Source organism: Phragmites australis, chromosome 17 (genome assembly GCF_958298935.1).
Source record: "Phragmites australis chromosome 17, lpPhrAust1.1, whole genome shotgun sequence".
Classification (NCBI taxonomy): Eukaryota; Viridiplantae; Streptophyta; class Magnoliopsida; order Poales; family Poaceae; genus Phragmites; species Phragmites australis.
Genome location: NC_084937.1, coordinates 21,429,188 through 21,451,235, shown reverse-complemented (window position 1 = coordinate 21,451,235; position 22,048 = coordinate 21,429,188). Strand labels below are relative to the sequence as shown.

General features: G+C 47.8%; 2 protein-coding genes across 6 annotated transcripts; one reads left to right on the top strand and one right to left on the bottom strand.

Annotated features, from left to right (window-relative positions):
* Window positions 1-9,364: 9,364 nt before the first annotated feature.
* On the top strand, window positions 9,365-16,901 carry LOC133897319 (AUGMIN subunit 8-like). 5 transcript variants are annotated; one of them, XM_062338008.1, is made up of 8 exons: window positions 9,365-9,591; window positions 10,759-10,884; window positions 11,109-12,382; window positions 12,890-13,009; window positions 14,606-14,722; window positions 14,832-14,921; window positions 15,607-15,714; window positions 16,367-16,901. In XM_062338008.1, the coding sequence occupies exons 3-8, from the start codon at window positions 11,120-11,122 to the stop codon at window positions 16,430-16,432; spliced, it is 1,764 nt and encodes a 587-aa protein (XP_062193992.1). In that variant the 5' UTR covers window positions 9,365-9,591; window positions 10,759-10,884; window positions 11,109-11,119; the 3' UTR covers window positions 16,433-16,901. The 5 variants fall into 5 exon arrangements, with proteins under 5 accessions (XP_062193992.1, XP_062193990.1, XP_062193993.1 ...); XM_062338006.1 differs by lacking the exon at window positions 10,759-10,884; XM_062338009.1 differs by lacking the exon at window positions 10,759-10,884 and having other exon boundaries at window positions 9,365-9,599.
* Window positions 16,902-17,281: 380 nt separating this feature from the next.
* On the bottom strand, window positions 17,282-21,868 carry LOC133897318 (cellulose synthase A catalytic subunit 9 [UDP-forming]). The gene is made up of 12 exons (XM_062338005.1): window positions 21,387-21,868; window positions 21,042-21,277; window positions 20,862-20,958; window positions 20,652-20,769; window positions 20,280-20,546; window positions 19,824-20,169; window positions 19,468-19,731; window positions 19,168-19,380; window positions 18,875-19,079; window positions 18,582-18,778; window positions 18,139-18,492; window positions 17,282-18,052 (listed from the first exon to the last, which is right to left on the bottom strand). The coding sequence occupies exons 1-12, from the start codon at window positions 21,655-21,657 to the stop codon at window positions 17,465-17,467; spliced, it is 3,156 nt and encodes a 1,051-aa protein (XP_062193989.1). The 5' UTR covers window positions 21,658-21,868; the 3' UTR covers window positions 17,282-17,464.
* Window positions 21,869-22,048: the final 180 nt, after the last annotated feature.

Genomic DNA, 22,048 nt, shown 5'->3' with positions numbered 1-22,048 from the left:
AGCGGCGAAACCGGAGGCGGAGTCGATGGCGAGACTGAGGTAGGCCGCTACCCCCTCAATGGTGGATGCCAGAGGTGGAGTCGACGGTGAGGCTGAGGGACGTGAAGGGGGCAGAGCCATCCTGAATCCTCGACGACGGAAGCCAGAGGCTAAGTAGGCGGCGAGGCTGAAGCTACCCGCTACCCCCTCGGCGGTGGAAGTCGGAGGCGGAGTCATCGACGAGACTGAGGCGGCCCGCTACCCTCTCAGTGGTAGATGATGAAGGTGGAGTTGACGGTGAGGCTGAAGGACATGACAGGGCAGAGCCATCCAGAGCCCTCAGTGGCAGAAGCCGGGTCGGAGTAGACAATGAGGCTGAAACAGCCCGCTACCCCCTCAGAGGTGGAAGCTAGAGGCAGCCCGTTACCCCCTCAGCGATGGATGTCAGAGGTGGAGTCGACGGCGAGACTGAGGGGCGTGATGGGGTGGAGCCATCCGGAGCCCTTGGCGGCGGAAGTCGAAGGCGGAGTCGTCGGTGAGACTGAGGTGGTCCATTACTCTCCTCGTGCGAAGGTTTTTAATGCATCTCCGTCACCGAGGCTATGCTTTCGGTGAGGAGGGTTTTGATGTCTATACATTGTTTAAAGAAAAAATAGAAAAAATATTTTTATATTTTGAAAAGAAGAAAAAATAGAACTAGGCTACTGTCACCGCTTGAACTTATCAATAGGTTTTAAAAAATAAACCTACCGCTCTTCCAACGGACGACATGTTTAAAAATAAAAAATACTTCATTCTATTACTCTCAAAATTCAAAACACTATCGAAGTATTTTTTTTTTCCAACGGACGACAGTAATATAGTTCTGCAATTTTTTCAAACAAACACATATTATTACATTTTTTAATTTTTGAAATATAAAAAAAAAGCTCGGTGTTTGTGTGTAGAGCAAATAACGCTCGTCACATTTGTTCTCCCTATGGACCCCACGGCACATCCCACCCCAAGATTTCTCTACCTTGGCGGAGTAGTGACACGAGATTTTAGAGGCCGTGCGTGCTTAAGGAAAGGCGTCGTGATATAAACGGCATGTTGATTTACATCACGTGAAACGTTTGAAAGGAACACAATCGGTAATTTTTTTCAAAACTCGGCAAAGCAACCGGGAGCAATGGCAAATCTCATCATGGAGGATGTAAACAAGAGGAGACGTGTCTTTTTCCAAGATGGCTACGGTGTTTTTTCTATTCGTGGGGCTGCTATCCCTTGTCATGTAGTAACTTCAAACTTCTGAACGCTTTGATCGTCTTTGAGCACCCGGGTGGTCGTGTTGTAAAAACCTTTTTTTTTCCCTCTTGCTTAATTGAAACGGCAGAACTCCTGTCTGATTCCACCAAATAAAACTTTTGTTCTCCCTCATCCATCTCATAGCAATTTTGTTGTTCTGGCAAGCATTTAGCATATTAATAATATATTGTCATGTGAAAGCAGTATACCTCGAACTGGCACAGCCCTTCTCTACTTAAAAAAAAAAACACTAGCAAGGTGACCCATGCTAATAGTGTGGTTAATCTCGATGTAATATTTTATCAAGATAACATTTAATTAATTATATTTTATAGGAACTCTTTATTTAGGTATTTGATTTTTTGACTAAATTTTATATGGATCATTCTTTTTTCTATTCTAACCCCAATGTCAATCATAATTAATTTTATTTTATTTGGATTTTTTATTTAGATATTTTGCTTCGCAAACTGTATGGAAATCGATTTGGTATTTTTTCATAATTTTTAATTCCGAATTTATCTATTTATTAATCGTATTTGATATTGACTCTTTGGTTTAATTTAGACTGTTAGATGTTCATAACAATGAGTGATCTAGATCCTTTCTTTTTTCTAATTAACATAGTAATTTTATAACTTGACTCCTTGTGCGCACATGATAACTTCTTCTAATACTAAAATAATAATATAATAGATGAATGGATCGTTCTTATTTTCTATTCTAACCCCAATTTCAATTATTATTAATTTTATTTTATTTGGATTCTTTATTTATATATTTTGCTTCCCAAACCGTGGAAAATTGAACTGCAAATTTTTTTATAAATTTTTATTCCAAATTTAGTTATTTATTAATTATATTTGATATAGACTTTTGATTTAATCTAGACCATTATATTTTCATAATAATAAGTGATCTAATTTTTTTAACATAATTCTTTTAATATTTAAATAATAATACAATAGATAGATGTCAATGCTTTTACTTTGACTGATTTTGTATACTCCTATACTAGACACAAGCGACAACAGGACATATATATTTGATTATGCATTTTAATGCTTGACCAGTGACCATATCTTACTCGTTACCTGAGAAATCCGTGTTTGTATATTCGTCGTATTAGCCAATATAAGCCATCACAGATTCATCCCACTTTCAGTTTCAGGCCGTCAGCACGACTGCAGGAGCAAATTAAGGAAATACTAAGCAAGTGCCACTGTTATGGAGTTCTGCTAGTACCCTGATGATTGATGAGCCGGCCGGCGGCCGCGCGCATCTACACACCCGGCACGTCGTGTGGGGCATCAGGTCGATCGGGCGGCGCGGACGATGATTGCCTGCCGCCTTCGATTGTTTACTGTGCTGCAGTACGTTTTCTTTCCCCTAATGAAACGTACGGTACCTTGCATTATCAACACAAGTTACGAGCACGTAATCATAGTGTCGGTGCACGTCGCTTCCGCTCCAATCCATGTCTCCAGCCGTGCATCATGGCGTAGTGGAGCACCAGGAGTAGCACTCAGATGCCTTCAGCGAAGGACACCGCTGGATGCATGGATCACGGTTGTAGTACATACAGATCCTCTTTGATTCTGGATGAGGTCTTCGTGATGCTAGCCGCAGTGTTGTGCGTTCCTTTCGCAATCCACTCCTCAACTGCAAAAGCAGACGCCGATGCCACTCGGCAATTTTTGCTGCTACTTCGGCTCCAAGCCCCTGTCCACTTGAAGAACCCGGCACCCTGCAGGTGTCCACAGGCCACACGCCACACGCCAGGTCTGCCCGCACGCAGCTCGCATCTCGTCTCTGCTCTGCCTCGGCACATGCGCGGGGCACTTGTCCGCATCTGACTGCTGCCGCTGCTAGAAAACATTCGTGCCCGCGGCGGGCGGAAGGGGAAGGCCGCGACCGCGAGCCGCGCGAGAACGTGCACGCATGCGCCGATCGCGGCGTCCGCTCGCGGAGGCAGGGGACGGAAGTGGCCGGGGCTCGGTGCTGCTGCTAGCTTGTCGCTGTTGGGCGGGGCAACGTGGCGGCGGTTGGCGTCCTGGCGCGGTGGGGGAGCCCGCGCGGGCGACGTGGACGCCTCGATGGGAGACGGACGTGGGGGCCGAGCTAACCGCTTCGGTTACGGATGCGGGGCACGTATTATGGCGGGAGAGGAACGGCCGAATACGAACTGAGGGTAGAGACCCCACTCTCGTAATGAAAGCGTAGCATGCGCAAATTTGAATGTGGTTGTTGAGCGTGAGAGGCACCGTGGAGTATTTGTTTTTTCCCAAAGGTCCGGAACATTGCCGGTTTATATATAATAATAAGAGAAACAATTACTTATCTTAACAACGCAGAGTTAAGATGCTTACTTGATCGTGACCAAACAAAACTGACGGTGGAAAACTACTCGTAAGGGATTGTGAAAAAAAAAACTAGATAAAAGAACACAAACTAATTTGGACGACGAGGCTAAGGCAGCCTACTACCCCTCAGTGGTGGATGCAGGAGGTGGAGTCGATGGTGAGCCTGAGTCGATATGGAGGGTTTTGCCTTCAAGATGCCGGAGTGTTTTGAACATAATGTGTTCTGACAGGGAATAGCAAAATTTTGTAACTTGTGCAGGATCGACCAAGCCTTTTGGCTCCCTGACTCCTCGGTCCCCTAGCGTTTTTCGGCTATGAGCGGGCGAAAGGTGTGTTCTATTAGCGCTAATGTCATGGCTTTACCCGAGGCAGGTAAGCTTCTAAGGCGGTTGTACGACGCGTATGCCTATGTACGCATGGATGTATGTATGTATGATGTATGAATGAAATTGTACTGTGTTGACTTTCACCTTTTTAACTTTGGTCGTACTAACGCTTCGTTTGTCTCCCCTTTCCCTCGCACTTTGCGGCTGCTAGCGACTGGAGGGTGCGATTTTTTAGGTGCGCTTAGTTGCATTGGTTGGGGGCAAAACTGAATTCTACATTGGCTAGCAGTTTGCCATGACCTGCGTATTTTTTGGAGCGTAAGGTGTTAGACCTCTCCGACATGGAGGCTAGGCCTTCAAGATACCGGAGGGTGCATACCGCAGCCGTCATGGAGGCTAGCTAGGCCTTCAAGATGATGGAGGGTCCAATGCTAATCTGGTATGGAGGCTTTGCCTTCAAGATACCAGAGTGTGCATGCCACAGCCGTCATGGAGGCTAGCTAGTCCTTTAAGATGACGGAGCATCCAATGCTGATCCATCACATATGCTTTGCCTTCAAGATGCCGAAGGGTGCATGCCGCAGTCGTCACGGAGGCTAGCTAGCCCTTCAAGATGATGGAGGGTCCAAATGCTGATCCAGCATGGAGGCTTTGACTTCAAGATACCGGAGAGTTTTGCACCTCTCCAGCACGGAGGCTTTGTCTTCAAGATGCCAGAGGGTTTTGCACCTCTCCGGCATAGAGGCTTTGCTTTCAAGATACCGGAGGGTTTGTACTATAGGTCTTTAAGACCTCTCGGCCATCGAGGCTATGCTATTAGTGAGGAGATTTTTAAGATATCTCCTCGTGCGAAGGTTTTTAATGCATCTCTGTCATCGAGGTTATGCTATCGGTGAGGAGGGTTTTGATATCTATACACTGTTTGAGCGAAGGCATAACTTAAGCTAAGTTTGGTACCTTACCGTTATCGGTGAATACCTAGTTGTAGTATAAGTTGTGACTAGGTCGGATGACTATTTTTAGCATATACCAAACTAAGATATAACTTAAGTTTTGTTGTCTACTTTGAACAGGGATATGACTTAAGTTTTGTTGTCTACTGTGAACAGGAATATGACTTAGGTTTTATTGTCTATTGTTGAACAGAGATATATTTAAGCTTAACAGTCTATTGTTGTCAGCGAATAGCTAGTTGCAGTATAAGTTATGACTAGGTCGAATGGCTATTCTTAGCACGTGACAGACTAAGGTATAACTTTAAGTTTAGATGTTTTACTGTTGCTAGTGAATAGCTAATTGCAGTAGAATGTCGTGTAAATGTCAAAAGTAAACAACGATGCTGAACTTGAGGTGGCAGCGGTGGGGTGTACCTGGTGATTAGTAGGAGTTCAGGTGCGTTATCTCAGGCGCGCGCGGCCAGAGTCCTGCCAGGCCGGAGGTGGAGCCAGTGAGGCCAGAGGGGGTCCACCAGTTTGGTCCTTGCGAAGCCGGGTCTCAACCACTCCTTGCTGCCAGGCCCACTCAAGGTCCTGCTTCCGACTCCTGAAAAACAGAGAAAACTGTGTGCATATGCATGCATATATCACAAAAAGCAAGAGCTACATGCAGGTGTGGCATTTGTAGCCTAATTCCCTACTCCTTTTATGTGTGAGGAAAAGAGTGCATGTCTGCTAAGTATTAAATATACATGCTGCACTCAGACGCCTGGCACACGTTGGCTGGTCGCTAGGTTTTTCAGCCTGCGGTGGGCATGACCATGCACCAGTACTACCTTGTAAAGGATATGCATGCAAAGATCATGCACTAGCAGGGTAACACATAACTTGCAAAGGAATGCATGTAAAGACTATGCGCTGATGGTCTAGCATGTACCTTATTATATTGATTATGCATGTAGCCAACTTGCCCCATACGGCCCAATATGCTAATTCGCATTACTGCTCAGGTTACAAGGGCAAGCTAGCTCGTTCAAGCTCTTGCGGCAGCCGGTGCAGCCTGAGGAGGCAGATTTTCTCGGCGGACGAGCACAAAGGGTGGCGGCCGGAGCGTGGCCTCTATCGAGGCGAGCACCCGAAGCAAGGCCCCTGGAGAGGAGCTTAGCCCCCGGCATGGAATATGGCCAGAGCACCTCCTGCAGCGAGCAGCTCGAAGCCCATGAAACATGCATGCATGGGCAAGCTAAGTGCAATGATGAAGAACAGCAAGAAACAGACATTAGCTGATCTAATGCATGAGTGTCCGGGGTGAGGACGTGAAGCTCTGGTGGGAAGCCCGGCTCTGGGTCAGTGGCCTCCGGGTGAGGCCTCCGGTGGGAACATGGAAGACTTTCAGTGAGGTGTGCGGAGGGGTTTCTGCCATGCGAAACTCAGCTCTCGGCGGAGAGTCGGCCGGAGGGTAGCCCGACCTCTGGTGCGGACGCCCGGAGCGCTGCTTGGCCTCCGATGAGTACGCGCGGCCACTGGCAAAGTGGGTAAGAACTCTGACTTCGACACGGAGGTGGGAGGAGCCGGAGGAAGCCTTCGATGTGGCAGGAGCTTGGAGGAGGTCTTCGGTGTGGTAGCGAGCCGGAGGAGGCTTGACCACAACCTGAGGCTTCGGAGCCAATGTAGGTGACGTTGGAGTGGAGCGGCTAGGAGCTTCGGAGGCATGTGCGGGTGACGCCGGAGTGGCACAGTCAGAGGCATTCGAGCCGGTGTAGGCAACGTTGGAGTGGAGTGGCCAGGGGCTTCAGTGGCTTGTGCGGGCGACGTCGGAGTGGCACGACCTGAGGAATAAGAGCCGGTGTAGGCAACACTAGAGTGGAGCGGCCGGAGGCTTTGGAACTGGTGTAGGCGACGCCAGAGTGGCACGACTGGAGGCATCGGAGCCGATGTAGGCGATGCTGGAGTGGCGTGGCTGGGGGCTTCGGTGCAGTCGTGGCCGGAGACTCCAGAAGCCGGAGTAGGCGCGGCTTGGAGGCTCCGGTGCAGTCATGGTCGGAAACTCTGGAGGCCGGAGTAGGCGCGGCTTGGAGGCTCTGGTGTAGTCGTGTCCGGAGACTCTGGAGGCTGGAGTAGGCATGGCTTGGAGGCTTCGATGGTCGGAGATGGGCTTTGCCAGTAGCGAGGCGGACAAACTTCGACCGTAGAGCTCAATGGGTTCCGGAAGCTGGATGGAGCTCCGATCGTGAGGTGTTCCTCTCTTGTGTATTCAGTTTGTGAGCTTCTGTGGTGTGAGCAGTGCTAGCTTTCTTCTTTGTGTGCATGTGCTCGCATGTGTGTTCGTGTTGAGTCTGAGTGTTAGCTTCTCTTCAGTGCTTGTGTGTGCTCCCTGAAAGCTTGTGTGCTCCCTGTTTGGTGCTTGACCCAACAGTGGGTGCGGAGGGCTCCGGTCGTGAGCGCGTAGGGCTCCGGTAGTGAGCGTAGAGGTGGTCCGGTAAGCGGAAGGGCTCCGGCGAGGCTCTGAAGTATGGCGAGGCATGGAGGTGCCGGAGGTCAGCGAGGCCAGAGCCCATCAAGGCTGAAGTATGGTGAGGCTCTGGAGCATGGAGGAGACTCTGGTCCGGTCAGGCTCCAGTGTGGTGGCTCAGGGAGGCTCTCGCTCGGCGGCTACACGTGTGGAGGTGCAGAGAAGCAGAGGCCATGGAAGCATCATTGAGCATGGAGGTATCTCGGAGCGCCCGTCCTTCGGCGTGGTCTTTGGAGACGGCGTGGAGCGCTCGGCCTCTAGAGCAGCCTGACGGATAGCATGCTGACGCGACTCGAGGACCTGTCAAAGCTAAGCACACGCTCGAGGTCGCCCTCGGCCAACTATATGCATTTGTTAGAATATGCATATGGCAGTACAATAACCTATAGGAGCTAGTTGTCACAGAAAAGGTGCATTAAATGTTCTAACACGCTGACACAAGATAAGCTTGCTAGCGGCAAGAAATGTGGGTACCACAAAAGTTAAGAGCTATCCTTCCGTACCGTCCACATGCATGCTACTATCTCTTATGTGTATGTTAAATGAAATATACTACTATTTCTTACACCACGAGAGTAAATATCCTTGGGTCATGGTGTGAATGCAAAAGCTTATGTGAAGTGTTGCGGCGCCATATTCTGTTATGGACAGTGTGTGTATCAGGTGGGATAGTCTATTTTTTACTGGCTACCTGCTCTATCTCTGGCACTACATGCATGGTGGAGCATTTATAACCTTATCTCGTGGTATTTAAATAGGTATACTCTATTTTTCACCATTATCTTTCTAGGTCGGGCGTAGATCTTTAGTGTTAATAAATGAAGGTTTTCAATACCCTAAAGCTAATAGCAACTAGGTGCAGTGGACGCTTGCTCAAAGAATAGCACGTAACGATGAAAATATTAACAGAAGTACTAGCTAGTCCACTTGCAGGTCCAACTGACTATCAGCTGACACTAGTAATGAATAGGGTATATCTAACTGCTGCATAATAAATAGGTGCATGTACTTACCTTGTGCGTAGAGGCTCATATGGGTTTTACCTTTGCTTTTGCTCTCATATGTGTTAGCCTTTGCTTAAGGTCGGAGGGGTATGAGGAGCCACACTCGTACGTGCTTTGCCTCCAGACTTCGGGAGCAGCTCGCAATACGCCACAATCGTCGTTCATGCTCGCCTAGGCTGATGCAAGCGCGGGCTCTTCACTCGCAAGACACCAATGGGCCATGCTCACGGAGTGACACTCGCAGTTGCATCCCCTTTATCCCTGACGTGTTTAGAGGGGCTCGAGAGGCTCTCGTGTTCTCTCTGGAGGGTAGGCGAGGGCGTACTTCAACCCGTACTTGGTTACACCTACAACTGCGAGCCGGAGCTTTTAATGGTAAGCGATGTGTCCGTCGACAGAGAGGCGTGTATGATGATTTCATAAATCTTTAAGTTTTGCATCTCTTGTCTTCAGTAGACGTTGTGTAGGTGTGTAAGATGGTGTGAATGTGTACATATATCTACAAGTTATACCGGTGTTCCTACGAGTGTGTATATGTGTGAGGTGGTGTAAGTGTTGCTACTTCCATTTTTATTTACTTGTTATCAGCCTTTTATTATAGCAATTTTTACCTTGTGTTTTTAAAAAAATTACAAATAATTAAAAGTATACAATATTAATGAAGTACATTTTACGACGAATATAATGATATAAAATTTTTAAATACCTATAAAATTTTTATATGAAAAAATATAAAATCAAAATTACTACAGTAAAAAATTAGTGATAAGTAAAAGAAAATGAATGTAGTAAAAAATAAAGTGTTACATGATCTGCACTCTACTGTCCGTGCTCGGGGTGCACGCGCGAGTAGACGCACCAAAACAGGGCGGTAGCTTAACAAGAAAAATGGTGCAATTAGGGAGCCGTTTGGTCTTCCTTATTTCCGTTCCGACGCGGCAACCGTCGTTCTCCTCCTCACCCACGCCGCCCCCCCCCCCCCCCTCTCCTCCGCTCCAAGCTCCTGCGGAAAACCAAAACCCACGCCGAAATCGCGGCGATCTCTGTGATCTCGCGAGGCTCGCGTGTCCCGGAGATCCCACGGCCCGGCGGCGCCACGAGGTGGAAGAGGAGGCGGCGGAGCGGGTTTAAGGCGTCGCCGAGGCGGCTCGGGGTCTCCGCACGGTTGCTACTGGGGCTCTCGAGGTGAGGAGGTCTCTGGCGCTTGCTTGGTCGGCTTCGGAGCTAGGGGTTAGGGCTTGTTTGGTTGCGTAGTGCTGATCGATTCGCGTTTTATTTGTTTTTTTTGTCGCGCGATTTGAGCTAGGGGGAGCAGGTTGGGTAAGCTCGCCCGGGCGTTTGGATTGGGTGATCGGGGCGGGCCGATGGGACAGCTGATTGGGTTTAGCGTTGATCGCGAGCCCGGGGCTCAGGTGATTTCAGAAATTTTAGATGCGCTCCGCGTTGGTTTGTACGAACAACGCTTGGGCGAATCCGGTCGGCTCCTCCTCGGGTTCTTCGCCGCTCTCGAATGATTCCGATGCGCTACTTGGGTTCCTCGCTGCGGATTCCGTGGGGTTCTGAGTGTCACTGCGTGAGTGTTTGAGAAATTTGGTATGGCGTGGTTCCCTTGGCTTTGTTGGAGTAGCACTCGATCTCGGGAAGTTAATTTCGCCTACTGCGGCCTTGCTTTTGCCCGTGCTTAGGTTTAATAGGTGGTTTGGACGCTCAATTACTCCGCGGTGCATTCTTGAAAGACCAGTAGGTGTTTAATAATAGTGATACTTACAAATCAAAATAGGTGGCTTTATGCATGACTCCAGCAGTGAATGCTTAATGCCAAAGTTAATGTCTTTCTCCATGCAATTTGTGCTTCAATTTGCCCTTGTTATGTGCACTTTTTAGAAAACATTATCGAACTGACCCAACAGTGCAATCAGCATACGCCATTACCTTGCGCATACCAAACTGTCTGCTTGGATAGTCGATTTTGCCGAAGAGAATTCCGGCAACTTCAAGTGAACTTTGGCATTTTATTTATTGCTATTATATTTTCCCCTTGTCTGTATCGGGGCGGGCATATCAGTAATGCATGTGCATAGATCATAAGTGGTAAGTAGTAAAAAAGGTCCCTGTTTCCCATGCTGCTTCCGGTGGGAAATTATTAGGCAACAGATTTGTCTCGCATGCATGTGGATTGTCCTGTCTGTTCCAAAACCATCAGAATCTCCTTGAATAATTTGTTTATTTGCTTTGTCCTTGCTCGATTGCTGCATGATCCCATGTAGCAGCTCAGTTTTCCCAAAAAAAATTCTTCTTTTTTATGCTTTAGATAGTGGATGCAATGATGTATAATGTATTTATACATGCCAGTGCCGCCTTCATCCCTTGCTTCTGAGCCTCCATCAAATCACTTCCCTTCCTAGTCCAGCCATTATGTCCCCACGAGAGGGATTGAGGCAACAACTGCAGCTGTTCAGAATTGCAGTTCTCAAACTGGTATAGCATCATCTCCATTCGCAATTCAGTTACCGACAATTTCTGGTTGACCTAAGTACATTGCTTTTCCATGTCAATTTGGTGCCCTCTCTTGGTTTTTGTATGTGTAGAAAGTTATGTTGCTTGTTTCAAGCTAAAATTTAGATGACTGCTTTCTTCATTAGGCTTACTCTGTCTATTTGGTTCCTGTTTGTGGGTCATTTAGTAGATTTGGGTTGCTGCAGGGAGCTAGTTCATGAGATCCACATTGTTGTGGTTTTTCTGGAAGTTGCTATTCTTCATGGATGTCCTTAAGAGTGATGTGAAGAAGGCTGCTCTTGTCGATGAGACTCTAAGACAACCACTAGTTCCATCTGAGAAGCACAATGCTTTCAGCAGGAGAGATTCCGCATCCAGGCACAAGACCGGACTGGCTGCTGCCACTAAGACAAGGCGATGTACATCACCAAGTCTTGGCCGGATGTCCGCTACTGAGGGCACACCAAGACCCAAAAGGGCGCAATCAGCAGATAGAGGAAGGCGGTCCTCAACACCTTCAACCCCTTCTTCTAGGGTGTCAACACCCTCAACCGCTACATCAAGGTCTGTTACACCTGTTCGTGATATCGTCACAGAGTTACGTAAGAGTTCTAAGTGTATATCAAGCACAAGGGATCCTGATGGATTGTGGCCAGCGATGCGGAACTTGTCTTCCTCCTTCCAGTCAGAATCTATAGCTGCACCTACTGATAAAAAAGATAAAACGCTGGATCGTACCAAGGGGAAGGTAAGTGTTCTCACTGAGAGGAAGAGAAGTCCTTTTAGAAGGAAGAACATTGGTGAACAATGTGAGAATACTCAACCTTACGAAGAGCACCCTAAGAGGGTAATTGAGCAACACCGGTGGCCAGCCATGATAGGTAGGCAGGTGCCTACGAATCTCATGTCAAGAAATATTGACCTTTCCGACAAAGCTACTAGATCAGTTCCTTTGTCAAATACTTCAAGAGGCCTTTCACCAAGGAAGATCCCTGCTTCTGAAGGTACAGTCAAACGGTTGGATCAATCATTGGATGAAGTGGCAAGGAGATTGGCTATCCAGGCAAGCAGAAGAGATGGTGAGGTAGATTCTGGTAATAATATTCATTCACAGACAACAGAGAGATCTAAATCTGTGAGCCGGCCAAGCAGGACTGTTACTTTCCCTGTTCCAGTTGTACATCGACCACCATCACCAAGAAAGGTGTTGCCAGCTGCATCCTCACCTTCCAGGACCTTCCAGAGCCCATCTCGGACAAGGCCTTCAACACCGTGTCGGTCACAAAGTACTGGAACTATTCAATCAGGTGTTACATCTCCTGTTACTAACTACATGGTTGATGTGAAAAAGGGAAAGAAGAATGCCAGCCAAATTGAAAACATCCACCAACTGCGTCTATTGTACAATAGATATTTGCAGTGGCTCTTTATAAATGCTCGTGCAGCAGACATTCTATCATTTCAAAATATCACAGTTGAGGTAAAAATTAGCATCTACACTTTTTAAAAATTTGGATACTGTTTAAGTTGGCCTTGTTTCCCTCTCAAAAAAAGTTGGCTTTGTTCGTTTCATGTGGGCTTGTTCTTTTTGGATTCCTGTACTTAATGCAATTGGTCTCCAACTTATAGGATGCCATGACAACAATTCACACAATGCTCCCTCTCAACAAGTTAATCTTACTGTTACAGGATAAATGTCTCTTATGGTCTATTAAAAATAAGTTGCCTGACTAGGCAAGTGAACTTTTTTTTGTCACAATGAATTGGCTTTGTAGCTATGAGCTGATTATACTAACCACTTGAACAAAAAGGCTGAGAGGAGTTTTTGCATCTAAATTTTTCTCATATCTGTGCTTAGAAGTTTGTGACCTGTTGTTGCTAAGCATTGGTACTTTGGTGTACCACATGTGTATTTACCATTAATTTTTTTCTTTTTGTTGAGTAATCAGTTGATGAAATGAGTTTCCCTTCGTATCATGTAAAACAGAGTACTATTTATAATGTCTGGAGGAATATCTTAAACTTGCGGGATGCTGCTAATGTTAGAAGAATCATGGTGCAACACCTTCAGAAAGAATTGAGGCTGTACGGCATTCTGAAAGAGCAGGTAAGGTCCATGATCATGCATCAATTCCTCGTGTCTTTTGGTTAGGTTGCACATTATATCATGAGCATACTACAAAATTGATGCATTTCTATTCGAACATAATTCCTATTTGCATCATGTTTGCACATGATAGAACAGCCTTCCTTAGGGATGCTATTAGGGTAAACACCACCAAGAGGATAGCCGGGCGGCGTCGGTTGCTAGGGGAGAGATTGAACTATAGATTGGGGAGACAGGAGAAGAGGACTGAGAACTAGATTGATTTATCTTGCTTGATTGATTGATCACAGCTGATGCCGTGTATATATAGCCGGCCAACCAGCCTAAAAAGACTATTGAAACCAACTCTATCTCTAATCTTATCTCTAGTTTAAATCCAACTCTATATCTTAATCTTATCTCTAATTCTCTCCTGATTTAAACTAAACAAACTCTATCTTATCTCCTAAACCGAACCTGATTCAAACTAACAAACCTACCACATGCTACAGTACCGAGGGCACTGGTCACACTCGTGAACAGTAATTCCTACACCTAACAGATGCTTTGTGCTCGAGCATGGGAAACATCCTGAAAGCATAGTTGCCAACAAGTAGCAGCTCAACCTTTGCAAGAGCACTGGGATGGCTAGGAGAAACACGTGGTAGTGGCAAGGAACTTGTCTCCTTAGATAGCTGCAAGGCTAGCAGCACTAGTTGTGGTGAGGGTTGCTGGTAACAGTACTAGTGGTTGAAGCTATCTATCTACATAGCTTGGGTGTGTACCTTGTGCATACGATAGAGAGATGGACGTTACACTGATTGGATAATGTTTTTGTGTTAGGGTGAGACAGGATGTGGCAGTAGGTAAATCCTTGAAACAGAAATAAAAAAAATATATCTGCAATTCAAGCATAGCCATGAAAACAAATGAACTGAATATATTACGAGGTAATATTCTTTCAGACTGTTATCTGATTCTGAGAGATTAAAGCCACAGTAATATTGTATCTTCTTGTTCAAACATGGTAAATGTGGAACAAACTTAGCATTGTTGAGAAAATGCATTGAACAGCACACAGTATAGGGGAGCAAGCAACTCGGGGGCATATGTGGTGCAAATGCACTAGATTTTGGAAATGGTGCAAATCGATCGGAAAACACACTTACAAGTTTCCAAAAAATCTGAAAAATGGCAGACCTATAGATGATGTTATGCTCTACCTCTGTGCAAAATTTGAAGTTCAAAGTCGATCTAGTTTGCAAAATATAAAGATGACAAATTAGACCTTAGAAGTTACACTGGAAACCCTACTTAGAAGTTCTCAAATTCTGAAAACTTCCACAACTATAGGTGAGGTAATGATCTACAACCATGCAAAATTTCAAGGTCTAATTCAATATTGTTTGCAAGATACAAAAAAGAGAAATTTTAGGTGCATTTTCTTTTCAAAGGAGGGATATAGCTGCCATACTACATTTTCTTTTCAAAGGAGGGATGTGTGTAATTTGAAAATTATTGATATACATAATGCAATGCAGAACTCATAGTATTGGATGTATGACTGTCAAATGCATATATGAGCTTTTCTAAAATGTGTCTATTGTTTTGGTTCAGATTGTATATCTTGAACAATGGCCAGCACTTGAAAGAGATAATAGCATCGCTTTATTTGGAGCAACTGAGGCTCTAAAAGCAAGCACACTGCGCCTGCAAGTTACATCAGGAGCAAAGGTATGCCGGGAAGAGCTTTATTAATTAAATTGCGAGCTTTTTTTGCAGTTGCACTTCTTAATAAATATTATTCTCGTGATTTGATATGGTATTGCTATCATATCAACAGGCTGATGTAATTGCTCTTAGGAATGCTGTAAGCTCAGCTGTTGATGTCATGCAAGGGTTGGGCTCATCTGTTTGCTGCATGCTTTCAAAGGTCAGATAATAGCATGAATTTGACTTAAGATTCTATTATACACTTTTATATTTTCTATTTGGTAAAATGGAGTCTTTAAATCATACAGCACATACTATTTCACTTATATCATTTTTTGGTAGCCATCCAGTGCAAAATAACAATAACAAGAAATGCTGTTCTCTTGGAATGAAAATTGATAATTCACATGCTGATTTTTTTTAAAATTCAATAAGTTATGATTCCTCAGCCAAAATTACCTTCATTATGAACCGAACCACATCTTTTTTAACAAGAAAATCAACCGAACTACACTAAGTAATAGTTTGAAATGATGTGCATATCAAGGTTTGGTTTAGGCTTGGAGCCTTTTTAAAGTCCATTTAGCACCAGATCTTGGCGGATGGTTACAGAAAGGGTTCTATTAAAAAATTTCAACAAGTCGATTACACCTCCGAGTCACTAAGAAATGACCTGAGTCTCAGAAAAAAATATGGCCGCACCAATCTATTGCCCCCCACATGTCTGTACTCAAAACTGAAAAGCTTCTTTTACAGGGTTTAAATTGGACCTTTAAAAGGTTCATGACCTCAACTATATTGAGCACAGAAGTTGAGGACCTAAAAAGGGACTTTCCTTAGTGTTACCTCCTTACCACTAATTATTTGTGAAGGGTTGTTAATTAACATTAGATTGTCTTAATCAGGTTGTGGACAGGACATCTTTGGTTTCAGAACTTTCTGTCATAGCAGGACAAGAAAAGGTCATGCTCGATGAATGCAGAGAACTCTTAGCTGTGGCTGCAAAACTGCAGGTACTTAAATGCTACTCTCTAGTTAGTGTTAGAACAGTTGGTTTTTAATAGGATATCCCATTCTCAAAGTTTAGATATTATCCGGGTGGTTAAAATATAAAGTTTAAAATCATGTTGTTTAGCCATTCCTTTTGGGATCAAAGTATCCTTCTTATTTTCATCTATCTTTACCAGCAAGTATCAAGGTCCTAGACTACAATCTGATCAAATGGCTTCCTACATTATGTTCTTACAACTTGGTACTGTAGCTGCAAAAGAAAAGGGATTCGCATTGGATCGATACAGTTGAAAATAATAATTTTTTTCAGCAGGGTCCTTCTCTACGGTTCTCCTAAAAAAATGAATTGTGATATACTGATTAGAAGAGGAATAGAGTTGAACTCTAGCTCTGTGAGCTAGCCACCTGAGGCCGTGGAGTGTGAATTATTATTTGAAAGATGGGACGGAGCTGTAGTAGAGGAAATTTAAGGGCATGGACCATAGTCTATATATATAAGTGACCATGGAGCTCGTAAATTTTGAATAATATAGTCTGCCTCTAATTGACGGTGAACTGGTGATCAGTTGTTTCATCGATTTTCTTCTCAATGGACGATCACAGTGGCAGTTTGTACACAAGAACTTTACTAATTTTCTCCCCATTTTTGTTCAGGTGCAAGAGTCCAGCCTACGGACACATCTTATGCAGCAGAGACATGGACTTGTTGATATGAATTAACAAGCCGGACAAGCTCTGGAAATCCCAATGCCATGCTTTTGAACAGGTACAACTGTGCAAGTTGAACCTGCAAACTATAAGAACATATCATGCAAACAGAAAGGTATCTTTAGAGAGAAATAACAAGAACAAACAAATGTTAGACGTCCCCTGGAGATCATGGTGTGATGCTGTGCAGCTAACTACTCCCAGTGCATAGAGATGATAGCTTTACTTAAAGGCCTCGTCAAATGTAAATGATTTTTCACCATATAGAGCACTTCAAGCCTTTTTTTAGTCATTTTTCTTATTTTGTTCGCTGTATAGAGCCCTCTTCTTTCCAATTGTATTTTTGACATATGGAAATAATACACAAAATGAAATGGACGGGCTTAGATGATGAAAAATATGAGTTCTTTTAAAATCCTGTAAGATTTTGTACCTGCACTCTGTTTGGCAGCTTAAGCAACTAATTTAAGTGTTGTGTGAATACTGACATCTTACTTTTGGATTGCTGTTTACTCCAAAGTAACACTGGTGCTGGACACACATCAGTTTGTTGCAATGTCAAGACTTCGCTTATGCCACCTTTTAAGCTCTATCTTGTGTTGTTAGCAAAGTTTAAGTTCATGTCCCACCTTCAGGATTGTCAGGTCTTTTACCTAGGTTCAAGCAAAAGTACCCGCATGCAAATTTCCTTGCTAAACTTATGGTGCAGATTCTTTTTCAAGCGATCTTGTTGTCCAGAGCGAAATGATGCCGATTCTGAAATCTGATTTTGAAACGATGGTGCCATAACCAAGTACCACCTGTTTCTAAGCTAACATTAGCATATGGTTTAAACCAAATTCACCTCCTAGAGAACTTACATACAACATGAATATCATTTGCTGTTTAGCATTCAAACCTTGTCCTCTGTTCAATTCCTCTTCCAACAATTCTGGGTCCCATAATATTACACAAAACATAGCATGAAATCAAGACATCAACAATACAAAATTTGTAAATTGGTCGTCTTCTTCCTATGCACAAGCTCCAGAATTCTTGCTGCGCTCAGCAGTTGATGCCACACTGCTTCACGTCCGGCCCCTTGGCTCTGACGATGAACGGGTCGATCCTGACCCAGAGCAGGGAGAAGATGGAGGCCAGCAGCACGGACCAGATGATAACAATGGTAGGCGTCCTGTTCTGCCTCCCCATGAGCCCCTTGAGGAACGGGTAGAGGTGGACGATGACCCAGAAGGCGAAGAAGAGCTTGCCAAAGAGCGGGCCCCACGACTGGTAGCCGTTGTTGATGGCGTCGGAGATGCCGGCGACGACGCCGATGATGTTGATGACGAGCAGCGTCGTCGGCGGGATGAGGAGGGTGGTCCACTTGAAGGCGTAGAGCTCGGCGAACTCATCGTCCTCGTCGCCCGTGGCCTTGGAGGTGACGGTGAAGTTGGTGTCGATCCCGGCCAGGACCTTGAGCAAGCCCTGCACCACAGCGAACAGGTGCGCCGACACGCCGCCGATGACCCAGAACTGCTCGTTCCTCCACCACTCCTCGATGCTCACCCCGCTCCACCGCATCTCGAGGATGCCCGTCGCGAAGATGGAGATGAAGAGGGCGATGAAGAACAGGCTGGCGAATGTGCTAATCTGCAACGTCACACAAAGTTGTCAGACACAATATTTGAACCGGGAGGTTTGGCGGGAAGGCTGGGGAAGAAGGCCGTGGCACTGACCGAGGGCATGATGAACTTGCCGGTGAGGAGGCAGACGGCGGGGAGGGTGCAGTAGGCGAGCAGCGGCAGTGAGGTGAACGGGTAGATGGTGGTGTTGATGTAGGCGAAGCGCTCGAGCCACCTGAGGTTGCCGTTCTTGTAGCCGTACAGCAGGGGGCTGTGCCGGCTGAAGAAGATCTCCACGGACCCCAGCGCCCACCGCAGCACCTGGTTCAGACGGTCGGACAGGTTGATCGGCGCCGACCCCTTGAACGCCGCCCTCTTCGGCATGCAGTACACCGACCGCCACCCACGGCAGTGCATCTTGAACCCGGTGAGGATGTCCTCCGTGATCGACCCGTAGATCCACCCCAGCTGCAGCACCCATGGAGTTGCAGTTCATCAATTGCTCGAGCAATGCAGGGAGCTGACTGAATTGATGGTTTCAGTGATTGATGCCTTACCTCCAGACCCCAGTCGGTCTTGTCCTCGTAGCCGCAGCTGATGACATGGATGGCCTCCTTGAGGAGAGCGGCAGGGCTTGACGAAGGAGGGACGCCGCCTTCCTCCATGAGCGTCGACGTGACGAACGCCGCGGACTGCCCGAACCGCTTCTCGAAGTTCATTTGGGACATGAGCATTTCCTTGTCACTGTCCATTCCTGGAAACAAGAACAGGTTGCAATTTCAGTAATCTTCACAGGTCCCTGAACTGAACCTTGATGTTCTGCAGGACTTGAGTTTCGTCTGAAACTCACCGACATCGGCCGTGCCCTCCGGCAGCCCGTCCTTGGCGTGCTTCCTTTTCTTTCGGCCGAAGCATGGGCAGCAGTCGCAGGTCACCATCTTCGGCCTCTTGGGGCCCTTGGGTGGGTTGTAGCCGTAGAGCGCCTGTCTCCGGAACACGCACCCTGTTCCGACGTACACCGGTCCTTGGATTCCGTCCAGCCCCTTCATATTGATCTGATCACCAAGAGCTAGCAATGTCAGAATCCATCACTCATAGTTTTTCTTCTAGATCCATTTAGGTCTGATCAGACTGCAGGCTTACGTCGAAGAAGACGGTGTTCCTGTTAGCGTATCGATCATGCATGTCGATGCCGTCGAACCGCTGCGGGAATTGCACGTAGCAGACCTTGCGGCCGACCTGAGGATCCATGAGGAAGCACATGGCCTCCCGGATGGCCTTGCTGTTGTTAATGTAGTGATCACAATCCAAGTTGAGCATGAACGGCGCGTTTGTCAGCACGGCGGAGACACGGATCTGCCGGGGAAAAAGTTCAGAGAATCGTAAGGCGTTCCTTGGTCTACTTTTGAAGGAGCTGAAGAGGTCTCAGGTGTATTTCATTACCAGAGCGTTCATGGCGCCGGCCTTCTTGTGGTGCTGGAAGCCCGGGCGCTTCTCACGGGAGACGTAGACGAGGCGTGGCAGCTCGTTGCCCTCGGTGTCGTGGCCGCCGCTGTGGCCCAGGAACACCTGGATCATGCCGGGGTGGTCGCGGGTGTTGTTCCCCGGCCACGGCGTGCCGTCCTTCATGATCCACCCCTCCGCCGGCACCTTAAGCGCCTTCGCCACCAGCGCGTTGATCCGCACCTTGAACTCCTCGTACTCTCTCTGCGCAATCAACCAATCAGCGTGGTCAAGAACGGTGTTCCTTGGCGAATTCCGACGGAACCATTTGATTCGGAGCCAGTGCACCGCAGTACCTTCATGGCGCGGCGTTCTTGGACGAACGTCGGCTGGACCTTGTCCTTGAGGTAGTCGACCTTCAGCGAGAAGTAGAACTCGGGGGCGCGGGGCTCGATGCTGAACTTCTTGCAGAACGGCACCCACTTGCGCGCGAACTCGGCGGTCTCGGAGAGCCCCTCGAACGTCAGCATCGACGCGCCGTCATCGGAGACGTAGCAGGAGACCTTGTCCACCGGGTAGTCCACGGCCAGGATGGAGAGCACGGTGTTCGCGGTCACCAGCGGGGGCTCCTTGAGCGGGTCCACCGTGCTGACGAAGAGGTCCACCGCCGACAGCAGCGACGGCTCCCCTTCCCTCTCGTACCTGCAACGTTCACAGATCTCAGAGCCATGCCATGAATGGTCACTTGTCACTGGGAAGCTGGTTGCTTCTTGTTCTGTTTTCTATCAAGAATTTGTGGTGTCTGTCTGGACCTCAGCGAAAGGCGGTCGAGGTAGGTCTCGCGGTCGATGGGGAACCACTTGGGGAACTGGTCGAGGATCCAGGAGATGGCGAACCAGATCTCGCAGATGATGGAGGTTAGCCACAGGCCGATGGCGTCCGGCACGGGGTGCAGGATACGATACCGGAGGAAGAAGGCCAGGACGACGAGCCGGATCACGATGACCATCCGGTACGGGTTCACCTTGCTCGACGCGATCGACACCTTCCTCGACAGCGGCTGCCTCGCCTCGTCGTTCCTGCTCGTCAGAGAAAGAAGAATAAAAGTTTAGGCGATCAGTGGCTGTTCTTGGGAAATGCTGCTGTGACGGATCAGCTGGGGTCGAGCTGAGTCGGAGGTTTACAGCGGCACGTCAGCGTCCATGTCGTCCGGATCGGCGCCAAGGATGCCCTGCTTGGACTTCCACTCGTCCATGCGCTCCTTCCAGCTCACTTCTTTCTTCTCGTCCCACTTCGCACTCCCTGCTCAAATCCATCAGGAAGTGATCAGTGTCGTTTGATTTGAACTGATGAAACAAACTTGTTACTAATTTGATCATGAACAGCAACGAAACCTGGCTCAGACACAGGGTAGGGATGGATGCGCTTGTGCAGGGAAGAGGAGAGCTCGCCAGGGCCATAGCCGTTGCCTACCGGAAACTCACCGCTCACCTGAGGAATTCTAGTTAGAAATCCTGACGAAGAAGGAATGAACAACAGGGAGAATCAATCGAGTGACTGGAAGGTGTATATACCGGCACGGAGCGAGAGCCGGTGATGATCGGCGGGATCTGCGGGGTGTTGTTGCCCTCACCGTCGTCGGCGCCCCTCCCGTAGCTCATCTTGCCGTGCAGCATCGCCTCGGTGATGTGGCTGTTCTGCATGCCTCCCTGCAGCTGCAGCTGCTTCTGATTCTCGTCATCGATGTTGAACTCGTGCTCCAGGTCGTCGATGTCCTCCTCGTCCTCGTCCCCCTCCACCCTCGGGCTCCCTTAACATCGTACCAGATCATCGAGCAAATTGCAAGCGATCAGCAGCGCGATCGACCGATCGATCACCGAGTCCATGGACAAGCGAGGCAAGAGATGGCAAAAACGTACCCTTGAGGCGCTTGTAGCGGGTCTTGCACTGGGGGCAGTTCTGCGTGCCCTCCCGGCGCTCGTACTCGTAGCATGGGCGGCACACCGGGAAGCCGCACTCGTTGCAGGCGACGAAGAGGTCGCCGTCCACCGTGAGCCCCACCTCGTCGCCGCATATCTCGCACACCTGCCCGCTCAGCGCCCGCAGCGGCTTGGGGTCCTCGTGCCCCCGGATCAGCACCAGCTCGTTCCGGTTGTGCGAGCCGGCCACCAGCCCGGCGCTCGCCTCCATCACGACACCGACGAGGCCGAGGTGCTCTTGGCCTCCCTCAGGTGCTCACGCTGGCAATGCAAGGCGACGCGAGTAGTGTGTGCAATGCTCTGCCTTGTGGCAGGGGCGAGCTATATGAGAGACCAGAGGAGGAGGAGAGGTTTTGGCGGGTGGGAGAGGTGAGGGGTGGCTGTTCGATCGATGGCGGGACGATGAAGGCGTTCGGTCGATCGAGCCCGTCGGCGCCTGCGAGCGCGCTGCGCGCGTCGTGGCGGGTGAGGGGGAGCCAGGCTGGTTGGGTGCGCCGTCCCCGTTGCTGCAAAGTGAAGCGAAAGGCTCGGCTTGCAGCTGATGCTGCTGCTGCTGCCGTTGTCAGGCTGCGTCCGGACCAACCCCTCGACCAACGAGACTT

Coding starts and splice junctions, on each gene's coding strand:
- LOC133897319 (XM_062338006.1), top strand. CDS start 11,120: ATGAGATCCACATTGTTGTGGTTTTTCTGGAAGTTGCTATTCTTCATG. Junction 13,010..14,605: donor ACGGCATTCTGAAAGAGCAG/GTAAGGTCCATG, acceptor GTTTTGGTTCAG/ATTGTATATCTTGAACAATG. Junction 15,715..16,366: donor CTGTGGCTGCAAAACTGCAG/GTACTTAAATGC, acceptor ATTTTTGTTCAG/GTGCAAGAGTCCAGCCTACG.
- LOC133897318 (XM_062338005.1), bottom strand. CDS start 21,657: ATGGAGGCGAGCGCCGGGCTGGTGGCCGGCTCGCACAACCGGAACGAG. Junction 19,080..19,167: donor GGAACACCGTCTTCTTCGAC/GTAAGCCTGCAG, acceptor CTTGGTGATCAG/ATCAATATGAAGGGGCTGGA. Junction 18,493..18,581: donor AGACCGACTGGGGTCTGGAG/GTAAGGCATCAA, acceptor TGGGTGCTGCAG/CTGGGGTGGATCTACGGGTC.